Consider the following 18,006-nt stretch of genomic DNA (forward strand, 5'->3'; position numbering starts at 1 on the left):
CTTGCCTCTCCCTTCCATCACAGTGCTAAGCCCACGTTAGCTGTGCCTGCACCAATAGAGCTGCAAGAGCCAGTGCAGGAGAAGCAGTCAAGGTTGGAGTGACAACAAAAGCACCAGATGGCACTGATGCCTCTTCCACACTTCAGTCCTCAGGCATCCCAGCAGAACAAGGAACCCTCCTGACTCCAGGGTTTCCTAATAATGACAGATTTGAAGAGGCACAGCCACTCTCCTAAGAGATAAAAATAAGATGCTGATACATTCTATTGTCAAATAAGCCTGTAAGATCAGAATTACATAGTGTTAGGGTATTTTATTCCAGTTATACAGTCTAGATCACATTCAACTGTTCAATTAGCTTAATTAATCGCTTAATTAATCCACGGGGTAAGTCCCTTTCAACCAACTTTTTTAATGCAGTGTTAATGAAGGCCCCTAATTTAATCTTCTGTCCCTCCATGTATAAAGTGATTTTTAAATATCATTGAAAGACAGCCCTTGGATACTAACAGTCCACTCCAAAGACCTCCACTGAGAAAACAAGGTGAAAAAAAGTACCCCTGTCTCCAAACACAGAAATTATACAAAAAACCCATGCCAAATAAAGGTTTGTAACAGATTTTACTTATAGAAAAGCATCATTTTAGCATCATTTAACAATAAAAAGGCAAGATCTGTTTGACATTATAAAGACATGGTATATCAATTCAGAATGCAACGGGTAAAGCACACTGTAATACTCAGTATAAAAGGTCTGAGATACACTATTGTATTTAGCCACTTACTCCTGGTGCCTCTTTGTAGATATTTTCTTAATTACAGGTTCTCTCTGCTTCATACATGTCAGCAGTATATTTTGGAATATACAAACATGGAAGCGTTAAAATACATTGAAACATGTCTGGAAAAATCAGAGCCAGGACCCATTTCTCTCTATACACATACAGCTCTATCTGATCATTGGAACAAATGGCACCTTGTATATAAACTGTCTGTTCCCCTTACATAAAAATGAGAAAAAAAAAGTCTTGATACAGAAAATTTTTCCATCTTCTCACTTCTTCATTCATGCAACTTCATTATCAGGTTTCGTTTTCCAAATATTAAGATGTAAAATTAACAGTTACTTATCCTGGGGCTTTTCCAGCATCTTCAGTGCTAATCTTCCAACCATTAGCAAACTGTATAAGGGGAAAAATAATATAATTAAACAATAATAACAACAATTTGTCAATTCATTTTCAAATATTTCACGTAAGGGGTGCACTGGAAGAAAAATGATACACAAAATATGGTTCACTCTGTCTCAGCTTAATTAAGCAAATAAGAAATCACACACATGAATTTAAAAAAAAGTATACTGTATTGTACCTGACACCAGCAATTAGCCCTGCAGGCATGAATTTTCTGGAGTTGTAAAATCTTGTTCCCATGACGGCAGTCAGTGCTCCAGAGGTAACTTAAAGGAGAGATTGCACAGTTCAGTCAGCAGAGATGTGTGTATGGGAGAAACACAACAGAATTCAAAAGTAACAGAACAGAGAGAAGCAACAGCATCAAGTAAAAAGAGAAACAGGGTTACTTCACTTGACAGACTAAGAGAGTCACTAAAATTGTGTAAATTTTAAAATGCCTTAGTTTGTAAAGAGTAAGTATTCTACATCAAGCTCTAGCAGACAGTGTACTCCACATGCTTCTGCACATATTCCTCAAATTTTTTTTTCCAAATGTGCTCTTTTTGAGACTGGAAATAATTTATGATACACTGCTCTGGAACTCAGTCCTTCCCCACACAGGGAAATCATGAAAGTTGTCCACATAATTCCCCCACTTCTCAAAAAAGGGAGGGAGCATTTTCATGTCTAACTTGTAACAATGTTCTAAGAATGAGCTAATTTATGTTTTCAAAAGACTTCAAAACGAAGTGTGCCAACCATCAGAGTTAAAGCTACTGTCCCTGACCACTTGACATACAGATAGGAGCCAGGTAGTTTCACTCAGTAAAATAGAAAGGACAGTCCCTGGAACATGGTATCTCAAATAAAGACTGAATGCTAAAAAAAAAAGTAAGGAAAACATACACTGATGAAATCCTTAGCCTTAATATGCATCTGCTACCCAGTGGTAACAGCTACACACAACATGTTGTTCCAACAACTCTTTTATCCTCTACTGTTGCTTCTATGTGATGACTGGTCCTGCAGGATCCAGTTCATCTTCAGTCCTAACCATGGCATCCTTCCTCCTTAACACCAGCCTAAATATTGTAATTGATGTCTTCTAATCCCACGTAAGGAGATATGTAGGAGACTGGGACTGTAGTCTAATACGCAATGGAATTTTGTTTCAAACAGCACTAGAACACATCTTTTCCAAAAACTTTAAAGCATGAGAAGGACGAAAAGACTCCATACGCGACTGAGTTACAGAAATGTATCTGTCTCTCCTATTTGGGAAAACATTTGACCTCACACTTCTTAGGCTTGCTGTATTTGCAGAGTATTCCAGTTATTAAGGCTTGACCACACACAGCTTTTGGCCTGTCCAGTAGGTGTGGAAGTGGACTGCCTGTAAACAAAGCTGAAGTGGAGGAAATGCTGGGCCTTCCCCTTTCACTTCTGATTTTCACATGTCAAAGATGCTATGTCACTGCTTCAGTAAAAAATGCTATAGTCAGTGGTGGCTCTTTAAATACTGACCAAGCAGTAACTCTCCACAGTTACCTTCTCAAATCAGGGGGAAGGGAAGCTCCAATTCTGAGAAGGAAGAAACAGCATTACTGAAGCTTGCTTCTCTCTCAAACCTCCCCAGGCATCAACACCTTTGTAATTCCACATATTTGTCATATATAAAAATAAGCCAGTCACAGTCTCTGCCATTTTCTTTGATAATAAAATAGTCTGCTAGGGGTATGGTCAGTCTGAAGGGGAATCTCACTTCCCAAAATTTTCCAGCCTCCTGCAGGATGCTCAAGGTAGGAGGATCCAGCCAAAAAGAGGGCACACAGGGGTCAGAAATCCACTTATTAGCACTTCCCTTGCACTATGATCCTTCATACACATCAGTATGAGACAGATGCGTGCTGGCAGCCACCAGTTCAGCAAAGTTTAGACAGAACTGAAATTAGATTTGTAACACTATCCCTGTTTAACTCTTCTGCAAAGACTTTTAGGTACTCATTCAAAATATATAGGCTAAATATAATCTTTTCTAAAAAAAATTTTAAATTACTTACTCAGAGAAACCCAAACGTTATTTGGATTCTGTGAGACCTGATAAGCACCCAGTCCAGCCAAACTCCCAAAGAAAAGACCAGCAGCTAGTGATGGAACACTACCTGAATAAGTAGAAGATAATGCATTTATTAGAAACTTTAAAATTGACTTGGTGAGCAGCTTCGTTTCGTAAAACACCAACAATAATAAAAAAAAAAAGATGGGCATTCATCATTCATTGTTATAAAGAAGATTAGAGAAGGGTTTTTGTAAGATATTGAGGCCATGCTGATCAGCACCAAGAAACAATTCAATTACTCTTGCATAAGATACATACTGCATTAGTATTTAGTTCTCTAACAGCAAAGACATTAATACACTTATGATTGAAAGAATAGTGAGAAATACAAAATAATTGGTGTTTTCCTTGCACAAACTGAAGCATGCTGTTTCAAAACAGTCTTATGAAAATTTCTTGAGGGGCAGTAAAGTAGATGGATTAAATTGTAAGGATTTAAGATCAGAAAAAAAGGACATGTGGGTGGAATTGGGCAGGAAGGCATTCAAAGAGTTGCCAAGGAACAGGGCAGAGTTGAACAAGAGGTCATATCTCCTAAGTACAGCTGAGATTTGATCCAAAGGTAACTACAGACTTTGGAAGAAGGTTCCCTGGACCCATCTAAACTTTGAATCAAGTCCTCAGTATAAATGATAATCTCAAACTACCAGAAAATAAAGAATACCACCTCTAAATTGGTGATTTATAGAATATACCAAGTAATGAAGTGGCATGATCACTGTGAGTGGTGAAAGCCTTCTATAAGGCTAATGGTACTGAAGCTGGTTCTTTACATATTCCATTCTGAGGTCACCTTTCAAAGACTTGAGATTGAAAAGCTAATCTGATAAAGATCTCCTCTCAATGTTACAGGAGGACTGCATATTGCTTCCAGAAAGTAATCATTCTTTAGTCATCAACAAGGTTGCTGTAGTATTGCTTTATATCCTGCTTCTGGTATAAAAAGAAGGGACAAAAATGATAGAAAGCACCTGATATACTTGTACATGTGCAAGGAAAAGATGCACTCTCTAGTAGGTGGCTGCTTTACACAGAGTATGGGTTACCAAATTTGCGGGAGCTACAATGCTTTCCACAAGCCTGTGAAGCAAGAAACATCTATCATATATCCCTTGAATTTTACCTCAAGGCACTGTTTAAGGAGCTATGACACATACACTTCCTAGAACACATTACCTCCAGCTCAAGAAATTCCTATGTCTCAAAACACAGGGACCCAGAGAACTTGCTAAATGAAGACAGAAAAATTTATCAATCAATCAATAAATCATTCACTCACTCACTCTTTGATTGCCATGTTCTCATATTCTTCCAAATGCACCTACTACTGCCCCCTGTCTGTGTGGGTAAATAGACCTGGTTGTAAAAGAACAGATCACCAACTTAGCTCTAGGCATGAAAGTTCCATTTTCTTTTGGTTTCTCCAAGTAATTAGTAAGGATACAATAGCTCCTTTGTATGTTTTTTTTTTCTCTCTAGCAGTCACCATATGAGTTTCTCATTCAAATGGTTCCCCATTCAAAAATCCTGTGACCTGGATTCCCTCGCCTGAGCATAACCACATCCACCCAATCAGGTTCCAGAGGCTTGAAAGACACCTATCCTTTCATAATGGCCTCGGAAAAATACAGATGCAATTAGTTACTTAAGTCCTCAGTATTGTCCCTTCTGTCCTAAACTCCACTCACAACCCAAAGGATAAATCAAGCCAATGGAAAACAAACTGGAATAGGCACTAGCATCTATGTAGTCAAATGCACTGGTAAGAATCTTACTGACTTCAGCAGTGCCTCTTCCTATCATAAAAACTAAGACGGCTTAGGGATTTTCAAAGCTGGAAAAGAGGGTGTTGCAGCAGGAATGAATCCACAGTTCTGTCTGGAGGAGGGCTAACTCAGAAAAAGGCCAGGAAATGAAAGCAGTAGGTCAGAGGGTAAGCTTATGATGCAGAGCCCAGAAGAGGAACAAGTTTAAGGACTGATTTGCACTGTTTAGCTCTACTTGGAGAAAAGATAGTTCTGCAAGCCCTCTGCAGCTTGCAGTATACTGTTATCATCGAAGATTAAAATGGGAATAAATCTCTTAAGGGGGAAAAAGGGTGATTTATGTCATTTGTAGATACAGAACACTTACAGAATGCTTGTATTTTTAACAGCAGGGAAAAAGCCTTTCTGAAGCAAACTTATGACAGTTCATCTAAAGAGCACAGTGCAGATATCAGCATCCACCAGAAAGCAGATTATAGCCTTATCAGCCCAAAGCACCAGCTCAACTCAAAATCCACCACACCCCAACAGCAGCAAGTTACCAGCACATGGCACAAACCGATAACATTTACATCTGGGTCAACTTCGAGATAGGAGGCTTTCGTAAAAAGCTGCCCAGCTCCCACCAAATTACTGGGAAGAGGGAGAAGCAGGTGGGAGGAAAGGGGGAGGGATAGAAGCACCTTTCGGCGCCCTACCTGCTTTTGCGTAGCCAATGATCCCTCCTGATGCCACCAGGGCGGCGTAGCCAAAGCCGAGCCAGTCCACTGCCATGCCGAAAACTGGAAGAGAAAATTGGGGTGAGGATCAGCACCTCTTAACCTTTTTCAGGGGAGGAAAAAAACAAAGCAAAGCATTTTGCCGTGGCGGGCTTTTCCACGAGCAAGGCCTGCCTAAAGGCTAAGCTCTGAAGCGAGCCCAGGAGATGAAACCGGCTTTGTTAGGAAGGCAGCCCCGGGGGCACAGGGACACTGCGGGGTCTCACCTGCGCGGCGGCCCCGCTCCGCAGCACCCGGGGCGGAGCAGGCGGCGGAAGGGGAGGCGAGAGAGACACGCACCGCCCAACGCTTCCCTTTTCCGGCTGTTCCGAGAAAAGGGAGCAAAAAGCCAAGCACAAAACCCAACCGAAAACCCACCCAAGAGGCAGGGCAGGGTGCGTCCCGCAGCCCGGGATTGCGGAGGAGGAGGAGGTGCTGGTGCCTTCCCACCTACTTGCAGAGCTCCCGGGAATCCCCCGGCACGGCGGGAGGCGGGGGTCGAGGATGCTCGAGCGAGCCCTGGTGCCTACAAATGACTCAGTACAGACCAAGTTTTGTGCTCATGTTCAGTGAGGGGCAAAGCTCCCGCAGAACTGCAGTAGTGTGCACCCAATCCATCCTAGTCCTGATCCAAAAGTGAGGTTACGTGGTACAGCTGAGAATTTGGGGTTGGGTTTTGGTGTAGCATGAGCTACAACTCTGGGCAGCCTGCAGGCTGCTTCTAGCTTTGATCAGTAATTTCAGTATAGCTCTTGTATGGAAGATGTAGAGGATTTCCAGGACCTCCGAATTACAGGCTAATGCAACAGAAAAAGGAGTCTTCTGCTGTAGAAGTTATGCAACAGTGGGAGATGGGAAAGCATCTTGTAAAGAAAATGTTTGCCGTTTTTTTTTTTTTAATCTGGAAAAATGTAGAGATGTTTCTAACTACCTAAAAAGCTAAACTTTCTCTTTTCCGAGCTCCGAAATGGACTTCATTAATGTAAATGATCCTCCATGATTTTACTCCAGTTGTCCATGCACTTATCTCCCATGGATGTTTCACCATATAAAAAGGAAAAGTACTCCTGTAGCCAGATCCCTGAACTGAGGGGCTTAAATTCCTCTTCATAATAGAAGGCATAAAACATGAGAGGCCTGTACTTTCTGCACAACACAATTTCCCGTAGCTGCATTTCAAAGTTTCCCATCTTTATGAATTAGCCTAATGGTCAGAAAGTGGGGAGCAGTTTAATTCCTTTGTTGGCCTAAGTGCTTTAAATAGGAATCTCCTCCCTCCGTGCAAAGTGCCACAACCAACACATATCTAAGCTATACTGGATGGGGTTTCCTTTTCCATTCGAGCTGTGTAATAGCTGTGAAGTTCAAGCTTCCCTGGGCTCTGCTTTGTGATCCAGCACAGGAATTCCCCAAGAGGGGAAACAGGAAAACTGCAAGAAATCCACAGCTACTGGAACTATTGAACTCACCTGGGGCTCAGCTGAGATGCTGCTCACTGAGCTGTTGTTTCTTGCAGCTATGGCTCCATCTACTCTCCCAGTGTCATGTACACCCATCCCTTCTGACAGGGACAGCTTTCTCACTGCTGACATCTCCTCTCTCTGCACTGCTGCCTTCCCTCTACCATTCTAAACAGTTCCCTGAAAACCAGAATGGAAAATGTGCTGAAAAGGAAGATGTACACAAAGATACAACAAAAAAAACAAACTGCCAAGTACTCATTAGTAGTAGAATATTCACTCAAGGTATAAAAAATATGGGTTTTCCCCTAAGGACTGTTCTTCTCTGTCTCCAGGTCATAAATCGTTCTGAGTCTCATGAGATGCATAATTCTTTGTTACTACACAGGGAGTTTGGATTTTTACAAATGTCTAATATTTACTTCTAAGTCCAAACTTTAGAACCCAATTTATGTGGAACTTTTGCTTTTTAATTCTTAAAATTATGTGCTGAGTGGATTTTTCCTGGTGCTTCTGCAAGCCTGCTTCTGCAATTGTGATGACTGTGTCCATGAGCTCATGTATTTAAAAATTCAAATGATAAAAACTGGTTTAGTAGTGGCAGACATTTTGTCAAGGACATAAGCACTATCAAATAGACATAACACTTTACAAATGAAAACACTGTACACAATTCCCTTATTTAGGCTTATACTTTTAAAGTCTTATATTTACTGTAGAAGCCTTATGAATTAAAAATCTGTTTTGGCACCTTTCTGTCAAGTCAACAAACCATTTGAAGTTGTATATTATTTGCATGTATTTGTCAACACAAGCATTTAGGGTATCATTAAAATTAGAAGCTGTGTAAGCTCAAACTTAATCCCTTTAATGTTGAATTAAACTGAGCTTGCATAAATCAACTATATGGAATATCCAAACAAGGGGCTCTGATCATTTATCTAAAGTAGGAAAACAGTTACATAAGGTAAATATGGACATCCAAGAGAATACTGCTACTGCCACATGAACCATTCTGTATAAGCACTGAGGATGCTCACTTTGTTTCCATGTCAGAGCATACAGCTGGAGTTATGTCCTATTTTATAGCTCTAAACCAGCCTGCATGCCTGTCTTCAGATTTGGCTCAATCTTTTTTCTGGTTTTCTCTACTTTTTCTCTTGCTACACAAATAAGGAGGAACAGATGAAGTGAATCAGAATAAAACAGAATTCCAACTACTCTTTGAAAACAGAAATAGTAATGACTACTCCAGTAGTGCAGAAAACAACATTAACATGCCTTACACCTTAAAATAAAGAAAGGAAACATTTAGTACAGCTCTTTGATCTTGTTCTCACCAGCTCAACTTTGTTTTTCCCACTGCATATTTGTAATAAGGCTTAGGATAAACTCCTGTTCCCACTGACTGAGAAGGTCAGGAATTCACTTTTTGTTTAAGTGCAAACAAACAGATAGGTGACATTTATCAGCGTGGCAAACATTTCAAATGTTATATAATTCTTTTTTAACAACATGGCTCAGATCAAGGACTTGGAAAAAATACAATGGAAAGGGGGAAGAAAAGGTAAAACCTTATCGATATAAACTCTTTCACCTAAAATTATGTATCATATTCCGAACAAAATGTTTCAGTCATGTGAACAGTGGTGCAAAGACTTTTAAAAAACTTAAATATATTTGAGTATGAACACAGTAAAAAAGCCAAACACTGTGCTTTTAAAGTCCATCTATAAGTCCACATCAAGAACTAGAAATTACAGTTTTCCCTGAGTGTATGAATGGAATGTGATCATTTTAAGTAATTTTAACATGTTCTTTCTTACAGTAGGAAAAGAAATGCAGAACAAAGACAGATCATACCTTGAGTCAAATGAACAGTGACATTTTCAACACTGAGAAAATGTACGTTTTTAATATGCATTTAAGTGAGACAAAAATGTAACTGAGATGCAGCTGTTTTTATTATTTTAGCTGTCTTTTTCAGAGCCAGTTAAAAAGTGTATGGTATTGTAAGTATAAAAATATAAACATTACCTATTATGAATTTATTTTTGCTTTGTTCACTTACAGAAAGTTCCCAGAATGATCAGTCAATTTATTAGGGTAAAAACACTAGTTGCTTTTAAACAACACATCAGGTCAGAGGTATATGTCCTGTTAGGGTTTACATTCTTATAAAAACTAGGGCAACACCAGCATTTACTTTTTATACAGGAGAGAAAGTAGCTGCCTTCATGCTGAGCTATTCTGTTTCTTTTTCTTCTTTTGCACTGGAGCTTCCAACTTTTGTTTCCCTGGAATAATTTTTCTCTTTCTTTTTGCTGCTTTAACCCGTCCACTAGTCCAAAAATCTTTGTTTCTCCTGGCTGTTGATGATTTTTCATCTTCTGTTTCTGAAAAAAAGCAAGGAATTATTCACATTGAACTTTATGTCTGGTCTTTGTAGTCTAAATGACACAGAGACTTATTTGTAGCTCATTTAAAATAAGGTTATAAATAGCTTTTTATTTTACAGTGGAAAGTGCCATTTATGCTAGTTTTGCCTGTGAAATTAAGATCTATAAAGATCAAGTATGTAAACAGATTACAATGCAGGAAAAACAACAGCAGAAAACCCAAACAGATCTGAGCTAGACTTTGTAAGTTTGCTCAGCTACAATAGCCTCAGACCTAATTTCGTTTATAGGAAGACAAGACATGCAGTTCTATCAACTGTTTATTTTCTTATCTGTCTCAAAAGCTTTGCAGTGGCTTCCTCAGTATGTTACTCCAGTAAACAGAAAGAAAACTTTAATAAAAGTGAAAAGAGGCTTATGTTCTCTTCTGTCCCACAAACACACGGGCTTGAGACACTATCAGATCGGTAAGTGTACCTGTATCACTTGCCAGTGTCATATCCCCATTTCTTCAAAATACCAGAACGTTTTCCAATGGATATAGTAGAAACCTCCCACTTGGTGTATTCCACTTCACAGTCACATTAACAATACAAAACATGAACACTTTTGTTACCTTGAGATGATGTTGCAGTTTTATCAGAATTTTCTTTCATTTCTGAAGCTCGGTCAAGCCATACTGCAAGACATGTCAGCCTAGCTTTGGTATTGACTTCACACAGTAAAGATGGCCCATCTTTAATCTGAAGAAAACATAAAAGAGTATTATTTAAACCTTATTTTATTTCTGTTTAAATTTACTGTATTTGAAGTCAGAAAGCATCTTACTGCCCACCTTCACTTCATTGATAGGCAACTGTATCACTCAGCTCTTGGAATACAAATATTCTATTACAGATATCATGGGAAAAAGTGTCACAAACACATGTGCAATGTTAACAGCATCAACCCACTGGAAACCACTGTATTAGAATATTCCACCCCTCAGAGCTGCACAGAGCAGCCCACACAGTGATACAAAACTTTGCCTGCAAGGAAAGGAAATCACATATTTGTCAAAATAAATACAATGTTACACAGAAAGGTAAAGAGTTCCCCGATCACTCTGTCAATTCTGTACAAGGAGAACAGAAATGTAAGGTGTAGGGAAAAGAGGGAGATCACTCCTGCACTTACAAGTATAAAAATAATCAGAGTGGATGACATTAAAAACATGCAAATTCAGATATGAAGAGTATATAAGTTGAGAAATAATTATTTGAACTATCCAAGATGCTTACCATAAAATATAGTAGATCCTTTGTAACTAGGCAATAAATTATAAAAATCTATTTCTGATTTTAAGAGGAAACATTAAACAAAAGAAACTTTAAAGATAAGACATGATTCCTTGTTGAACTGTGTTACTCAGAACTGTTTGAAAATACAGGAAATACAAGTACCCAGTACATTAATGTATTTGAATTTTTCCAAAGGATAAGTTCTTCCCCTTACATGAACAACCATCTTCCCCCACCCAAACCACAGACTTTGTGTTTTTAAGAGTAGCAACAGTCATCAACATTACAAAAACTCACAGCAGTCCTGAACTAATTAGATAGTCATAACATACATAACTGATTAGATAGTCATAAGCCTGGCTAGGTCTGATGGGAAGCATGACTTCACATAAAGTGGAGATGAGATCTCATAATATCATCATACTTTATAGTTTGTTTAAAAAAAGAAAAGTACAAAGATAAAAAAATATGCAAGTGCATAAATATATGTGCTTATACATACATCTCTACTGAATGTAACATGGAAGAAGATCAAGACATCCACATTTCAAGTAAAATTTCCTCAGTCATTTATAATTAACTCTTACAACAGAACTGTCTGCAAATTTTGGTTCTCTGATACTTTTCTTAAATGCAGGAAAGCAGTTTAATACACCAACCTTATCAAGATCCAGATTCCACATTTTAATGTAACCGTCACTGGATGCAGTAACAATAACATGCTGTCCTTCTCTTTCAAAACTATAAATATCTTTTATTCTGTAAAAAGTAATTCATTTTTATATTACACTTCAGAACAGTAAGCTGAGAGAAATTAAAGATGAATAGGCAACAGTCTAAAAAATGAGTTTGAACAGAAAACCCCGATGTGACAGGCAGGACCTTGGAACAGTAATCAGCTTTGAGTGCTGTCACTTATATTAGAAATATTTGCTACAATGTTTTATATTGGAAACATTTGTTCTTTACAAGGACAGCAGTAATACACTGAAACATTTGCTCAGAACTCTTCAATACTTTAAAGCATATACTATTAGACACATCAATGACATTACTGCTAATGCTTTTGTGTTTTGATGAATTCAAAGCAACATTCGGACAAATATTTGGTATTCAAAAACAGAGAATACGTGATTACACTCCTATTGTTTGAACGGAAAACTGGTTTTTTTGAAGCATTCTAAAGAGTCAGAGTCAATAAAGACTGGTTAGACACACACACACACAAACACACACACACAGATTTAGAACAGTAATAGTCTTAATTCTGTACCCTGTTGTTTTTGTAACATGCATGGACAGCACAGTACTTGTGCTCATACTAAAAGCAAACAAGTCTGTTTGGAATTTAGCACATAAATAAATTCACTTCCTATACTAAAACAAAAGCAAAATATGCTGAACATTACAAGCCATTGAACTTCAGAGAGGACTCAGCATTGCCATAAATATTTAAATAGTAAACAAATATAGAATACCTGTTTTCATGAGCTTTGAATTCACACAGGCATTTTTGAGAGTCACAGCTGTAGAACCTAATCATTTCATCATCTCCAGCTATGGCAAGGATAGAATCCTTGGAATGGGAAAAAAGAAATGCAAATGTGATTAATTTCATGTGTTTCAAACCAGTTAATTTCCCAATACCTCTCATTTTTGTACTTACTGTAATAAATCTAAGTGAAGAAATCCTCTTCTCTGTTGTAATGGTGCCAGTGATTGAAGCTGTGTCAAGTCTGTAGATATCCACTTTGTTTGTTATCACAGTCACATACTTCTCTCCATCAGGGGACCATTTAATTATGTGTGCATCTATATACATTGATACAGAGAATCTAAAAGTAAGAATCTTTAGAAGCTGCTAGACACTGTTTTCTACCTAGATTTAAGAAAATATTCAGTGAAAAATCAAATAAACTAGAATAAACAGCTATACTCTTAAATGTTTATTTCTGATTATCAGAATTGTGTCAAGAAAAACAAACTAAAACACATTTATTTAAATGTCCTGATCTCAAATTTCAAGGGGGAAAAGTATTTACTTTAGTGGTTCTATGTTTTCCTTTTGCTAAGTGATTATTATTAAGGACATAAGCTTACAGATGCTTGCCTGCATGTGTAAAAAAGACATTATATAAGTTTGCAATTAACAGACTCGATTAATTAAGTCAACTTTTCTTTACACGAAAAATAAAACTATCAAATTCCACTTAATTAGTGGATTTAAATTGATAAACTCACTTTGCTTCAGGTTTTTGATAAAGGCTGATCGTCCTTCAACAAGATTCCAAGTTCTGAAAGACAACAACAGGTAATGTGCATTCTGGTTAAAAACAGCACAGCAAAACTGAAGTACAATCTGCTGACATGAGGCACCCAAAGGAAGCTTTTAAGCCTCTCTATGCATTATTCTGCTTTCTTAATGTAAGAGAAAATGATGAGTTCATATATATTGCTTGCACGCTATAATGTTGAACTTGTGTTATTTATTTTCTAAACCACCATTTGCAATACTGAGCCCAAAGGAGCCAAATAGCAATTTGTGCTGTTGAAAAAGAATTTCATATGTCTAAAACATGTATCTACAGCAACATGGAAACCCTCCAAGTGAAAAATCACACTAAACAAAACCTGGCATTTTTCAAAAGTTTAAGCAAATTGTGTTCCAAAATGCAAACATATTTATACATTTACAAGCAATTTGTGAAGAGTCAGAGTTCACAAGAAGAAGGTATGAACAGCAGAAACTGCTCTTAAGAGACTTTAAAATATTGCTGGCACTTAGAACTTCAAAAGACAACCAATGGATCTTTGAACCATTTGATAACAAATATATTTTATCAGTGTTGCATGGCCTAGTCCCAACACAGAATTGTTGCTTATAACACTAATTAACAGTTACTGAATTATGATTCTCAGCATTCCTTCATCAGTTTTGACTCACCTTAATGTTTTATCTGTTCACTCACCTTAATGTTTTATCTGTTCCGACTGACAAAGCTAATTTCCCAGAAGGATGAATAGAAAGAGATGCCACATGTCCTCTGATAAAAACAAAACATTAGTCACATCTATTATTTACAAGGAAAACAGACATGAAAACGTACATGAATATCAAGATTTAAGCAACTCACTTATGTGCCTTAATGGATTTCAGGCATTCCCATCTCTTTGTGTTCCAGATACAAATGAGTCCATCTTCCGCCCCACTCAGTAGATGTGCAGTACCATAGAACTCCAAACAAGTTATTGTGCCTAGAAATACAATTAACAATGTTGTACACACCGAACAGTTATCGCACAAATTAACAGAGAATGTACAACTTAACAGAAAAACTTCTTCCATCATGGCATGCCAGCTACTACCCTAACCTTGGGAAAATCTAAACTATTTCCTAAGTATTTCTTAAAAAAACCCTCAAACTTTCTTGCTGTATTCAATAGTCTGATGTGCTCTATCAGCCACCCTTTACCCACACGTCTGAACTCCATCTGGTCTGTTTTCTGACACAGCAGTACTCAAACACTGTGGCAGAGATGACAGAGAGCTCTTATCAGTGATAGGAAAGCTCCCACATCAAAGCCCTGCTCCTGACACACAGCTGAATTTACTGCACATGCTACTTTCCCATAATCACCAGATTTATCATATGTCAGTTAAATGCAGCTACCATGCTCAGTCTAACTCCTGGATCTTTTTGGTTAATCAATGCTAAGCTACAAACAGATTTATTTGGACAGCCATTAACTGATGACTGTACCAATGATATAGAAAAAGGGTGCACCCTTAGCAAGTTTGCAGATGACGCCAACCTCTGTAAGTGGTGAGGGACGGGATGCCATCCAAAGGGACTTGGACAAGTTCAAGTAGTGGGCCATGGGAACCTTGAAGTTCCACAAAGCACAGTGCAAACTGGTATCAGCACAGGCTGGGGGATGGACAGATTGAGGGCAGCTCTGCCAAGAGGGACTTAGGCTTGCTGATGGATGAGAGGCTGGACATGACCCAGCAATGTGCACTTCCAGCCTAGAAAGCCAAATGTGTCCTGGGCTGCATCAAAGGCAGCGTGGGCAGCAGGGCAAGGGAGGGGAATCTGCCCCTCTACTCTGCTCTGGTGAGAGCCCACCTGGAACACTGCATCCAGCTCCAACAGGTCCCCAACATAAGAATGACGTGGACCTGTTGAAGCATGAACAAAGAAGGGCCATAAAGATGAGCAGAGAGATGGAACACCTCTCCTATGAGGAAAGGCTGAAAGAATTGGGATTGTTCAGCTGGGAGAAGGCCACAGGAAGACCTTAGTGTGGCCTTCCAGTACTTGAAGGGGGATTGTAAGAAAGATAGGGACAAGCTTTTTAGCAGGGTCTGTTGTGATAGGACAAGGGGTAACGGTTTTAGATTGTCGCTGTTGCACCAAGAAACTGCCAGAATCATGATATAAGTCCAAGGAGAAAATAGAATTATTTTATTAAATACAAGCTAGGTTATATATCTTTGTACGTAAGAGAGCATGATATGATTGGTCGCTTGACCAGCCACCCACTAGGGGGATTGGCTGAGGTTCTCTAACACCCATTCAAAATATTTTCTCTAGTGAACCGTAACAAAATCATGCAGGGGCAAGATAGAGTGTAGATACAAAAATGCTGCTAGCAAGGATTTTCTTGCTATTTTCTAAGTCCGTGAGAGACTTTTCTCTCTCACAGAAGAGGTAGCAGAGTTATGTAAACAACGAAACACCTGCAGCCTTGAGAAGTCTTGCCTATAGTATAGTAGAAAAATATTTTGACAATGGATGTTTTAGGATTTTAGCCAATCACCCCAAGGGGTGGCTGATCCTTTGTCCAATTAGACTATGAAGAAAAAAGTCTATAAAAGAGTTTGTAAAATAATTAAATAAATCAATCTTGCTGCATGATTCCTGCCTGCTGGATCTTCTCTCCTCCTCCTCCCTACGGCTGCGGGACACAGTGATATACCCTAGGACTGCGGTAATAATAGAGAGTTAGTTTACAAAACCATCACCAGCTGTTTCTCAGCTAGCAGTATGAGAAAGAAAACCTTCCCAAAATGCAAAGACAGCTGGAAAATTCCTCTGCTCCTGCTTTTTATCATCCACATTAGATTAAAGAGGGTCAGTTAAGATTAGATGTAAGGAAGAAGTGTTTTTACAAGGACAGCAGTGATACACTGAAACAGTTGCCCAGAAAGGTGGTTGATACTCTGTCCTTGGAAACATTCAGGGCCAGATTGGATGGGGCTTTGTGTAACCTGATCTGATTGAAGATGTCCCTGCTCACTCAGTGGGGTTGGACAAGATGACCTTTAAAAGGTGCTTTCCAACCCAAACTATTTTGTGACTTTAACATGTACTTTGCAGTTGTAATTCGGGCAGCACATACAGGGGGAAATGTACCAGGTTAACTCATCTGGCAGCAGCAGCCTGCTCTCACATGCAAACTCTCTCTTTTGTGTGGCTCATGTACACTTGTGACAGGACAAGGACAATGGGAAAGAAAGTAGCTGGGAGTAGGCATGGTCTTGATAAACTGTCCTGATAGAAGAAAAATGGCACAAAAGCCATTTGTGGGTCATAACTTCTTAACCAGATAAAACTATAAATAATTGAAATCAGCAGCAATATTTTTTGGCTAATACCAAAATAATTTCTTTTACTTTTATGCTCAAAAGCGTACCTTGTTTGTATCATCACACCATCCTGGCTGCAACAGCACCACTATTACAGTCTTATTAGAAAAAAAAAAAAATCAGTTTTCTTCTTCCGGCAAGGACCAGTTTTTCAGCTACAATTTTTTGTCATTAATGTTTTTTACAAAGAAAAGCTCCCTTACCATTGTGCTGTAGCAGCGCCCCATGTTCTATCTTCTTTTTCATGTCATAGATTTGGATTGTCTCATCTCTGCTCCCAGTGACCACATATCTGTTATTCACTGCTACTGCTGACAGTGAGGCAGAGTGGGCATGATGTGTAAAATCAGGGACGACTGTCCAGGACTGTAAATGAAACGCAAAACAAACAGGTCTTTCTCAAGCTTACCATAGTAAGCTTCCACTTCATTGTCCTGTAATTTTATTTTTTAAAAGCAAAACCTGAAAAAGTATGTGTAAAAATCAGAATCACAGAATCAATTAGGTTGGAAAAGACCTCTGAGATCATCATGTCCAACCTACAACTGAACACCACCTTGTCAACCAGACCATGGCACTGAGTGCCACATCAAGTCTTTCCTTAAACACCTCCAGGCACAGTGACTTCACCACCTCCCTGGGCAGCCCATTTCAATGTGTAATCATCCTTTCTGTGAAGAAATTCTTCCTAATGTCCAACCTAAACCTCCCCTGGCACAGCGTGAGACCATGTCATCTTGCCCTGTTGCTTGCTGACTGGGAGAAGAGGCCAACCCTCACCTGGCTTCACCCTCTTTTCAGGCAGCTGTAGAGAGTGGTAAGGTCCACCCTAAGCCTCCTTTTCTCCAGACTAAACACCCCCAGCTCCCTCAGTCACTCCTCACAGGACTTCCGTTCCAGACCCTTCAGCAGTTGCACTGCCTTTCTCTGGACCTGCTCCAGCATCTCAATGTCTTTTTTGAATTGAGGGGCCCAGAACTGAACACAGCACTCGAGGTGTGGCCTCCTCAGTGCTGAGTACAGGCGGAGGAATTATATCTAGATATAAGCATAATGGGATCTTATTAAGTTAATGTGTTGTTAGGAGATTAGTCAAAAGGATTTAAGCGTGCAAACCTCCCCTTGTAATCAGTGCTGTGCTTAGACGAAGCTGTCTGTGAAAAAGTGTCTGCACAGAGATAAATCCCAAGGGCAAGAGAGGAGGATTCTCTCGTTCTCCATCACGGCAGGAGACACGCCTTCCACCTGGCCCCAGCCCCCCGACCACGTTCTATCCATCCCCCGCGCAGCTCTCCATCCTCAGCGCCGCGTCGGGAGGAGCGACCTCGCACCGCAGCCCCACACGCCCTCGTGGCTGCCCAGAGGCTCCGCAGCTCCCGGGAGCCCTTCGGGACAGCGA

The 18,006-nt window shown here is 39.3% G+C and overlaps 2 protein-coding genes across 3 annotated transcripts; both read right to left on the reverse strand.

Moving 5' to 3' along the window:
* Positions 1-602: 602 nt before the first annotated feature.
* Positions 603-6,153, reverse strand: LOC103613146 (transmembrane protein 14C). Its single transcript, XM_008630888.2, has 5 exons — positions 6,046-6,153; positions 5,759-5,842; positions 3,236-3,337; positions 1,372-1,459; positions 603-1,181 (listed from the first exon to the last, which is right to left on the reverse strand). The coding sequence occupies exons 2-5, from the start codon at positions 5,832-5,834 to the stop codon at positions 1,124-1,126; spliced, it is 324 nt and encodes a 107-aa protein (XP_008629110.1). The 5' UTR covers positions 5,835-5,842; positions 6,046-6,153; the 3' UTR covers positions 603-1,123.
* Positions 6,154-8,928: 2,775 nt separating this feature from the next.
* PAK1IP1 (PAK1 interacting protein 1) lies at positions 8,929-16,995 on the reverse strand. 2 transcript variants are annotated; one of them, XM_017730654.1, is made up of 9 exons: positions 16,811-16,995; positions 14,092-14,212; positions 13,927-14,001; positions 13,199-13,251; positions 12,624-12,769; positions 12,436-12,533; positions 11,617-11,716; positions 10,294-10,420; positions 8,929-9,668 (listed from the first exon to the last, which is right to left on the reverse strand). In XM_017730654.1, exons 1-9 carry the CDS (start codon positions 16,851-16,853, stop codon positions 9,514-9,516), a joined length of 918 nt encoding a protein of 305 aa, XP_017586143.1. In that variant the 5' UTR covers positions 16,854-16,995; the 3' UTR covers positions 8,929-9,513. The 2 variants fall into 2 exon arrangements, with proteins under 2 accessions (XP_017586143.1, XP_008629114.1); XM_008630892.2 differs by having other exon boundaries at positions 8,929-9,674.
* Positions 16,996-18,006: the final 1,011 nt, after the last annotated feature.

The sequence above is a fragment of the Corvus brachyrhynchos genome, unplaced genomic scaffold (assembly GCF_000691975.1).
Source record: "Corvus brachyrhynchos isolate BGI_N302 unplaced genomic scaffold, ASM69197v1 scaffold43, whole genome shotgun sequence".
Classification (NCBI taxonomy): domain Eukaryota; kingdom Metazoa; phylum Chordata; class Aves; order Passeriformes; family Corvidae; genus Corvus; species Corvus brachyrhynchos.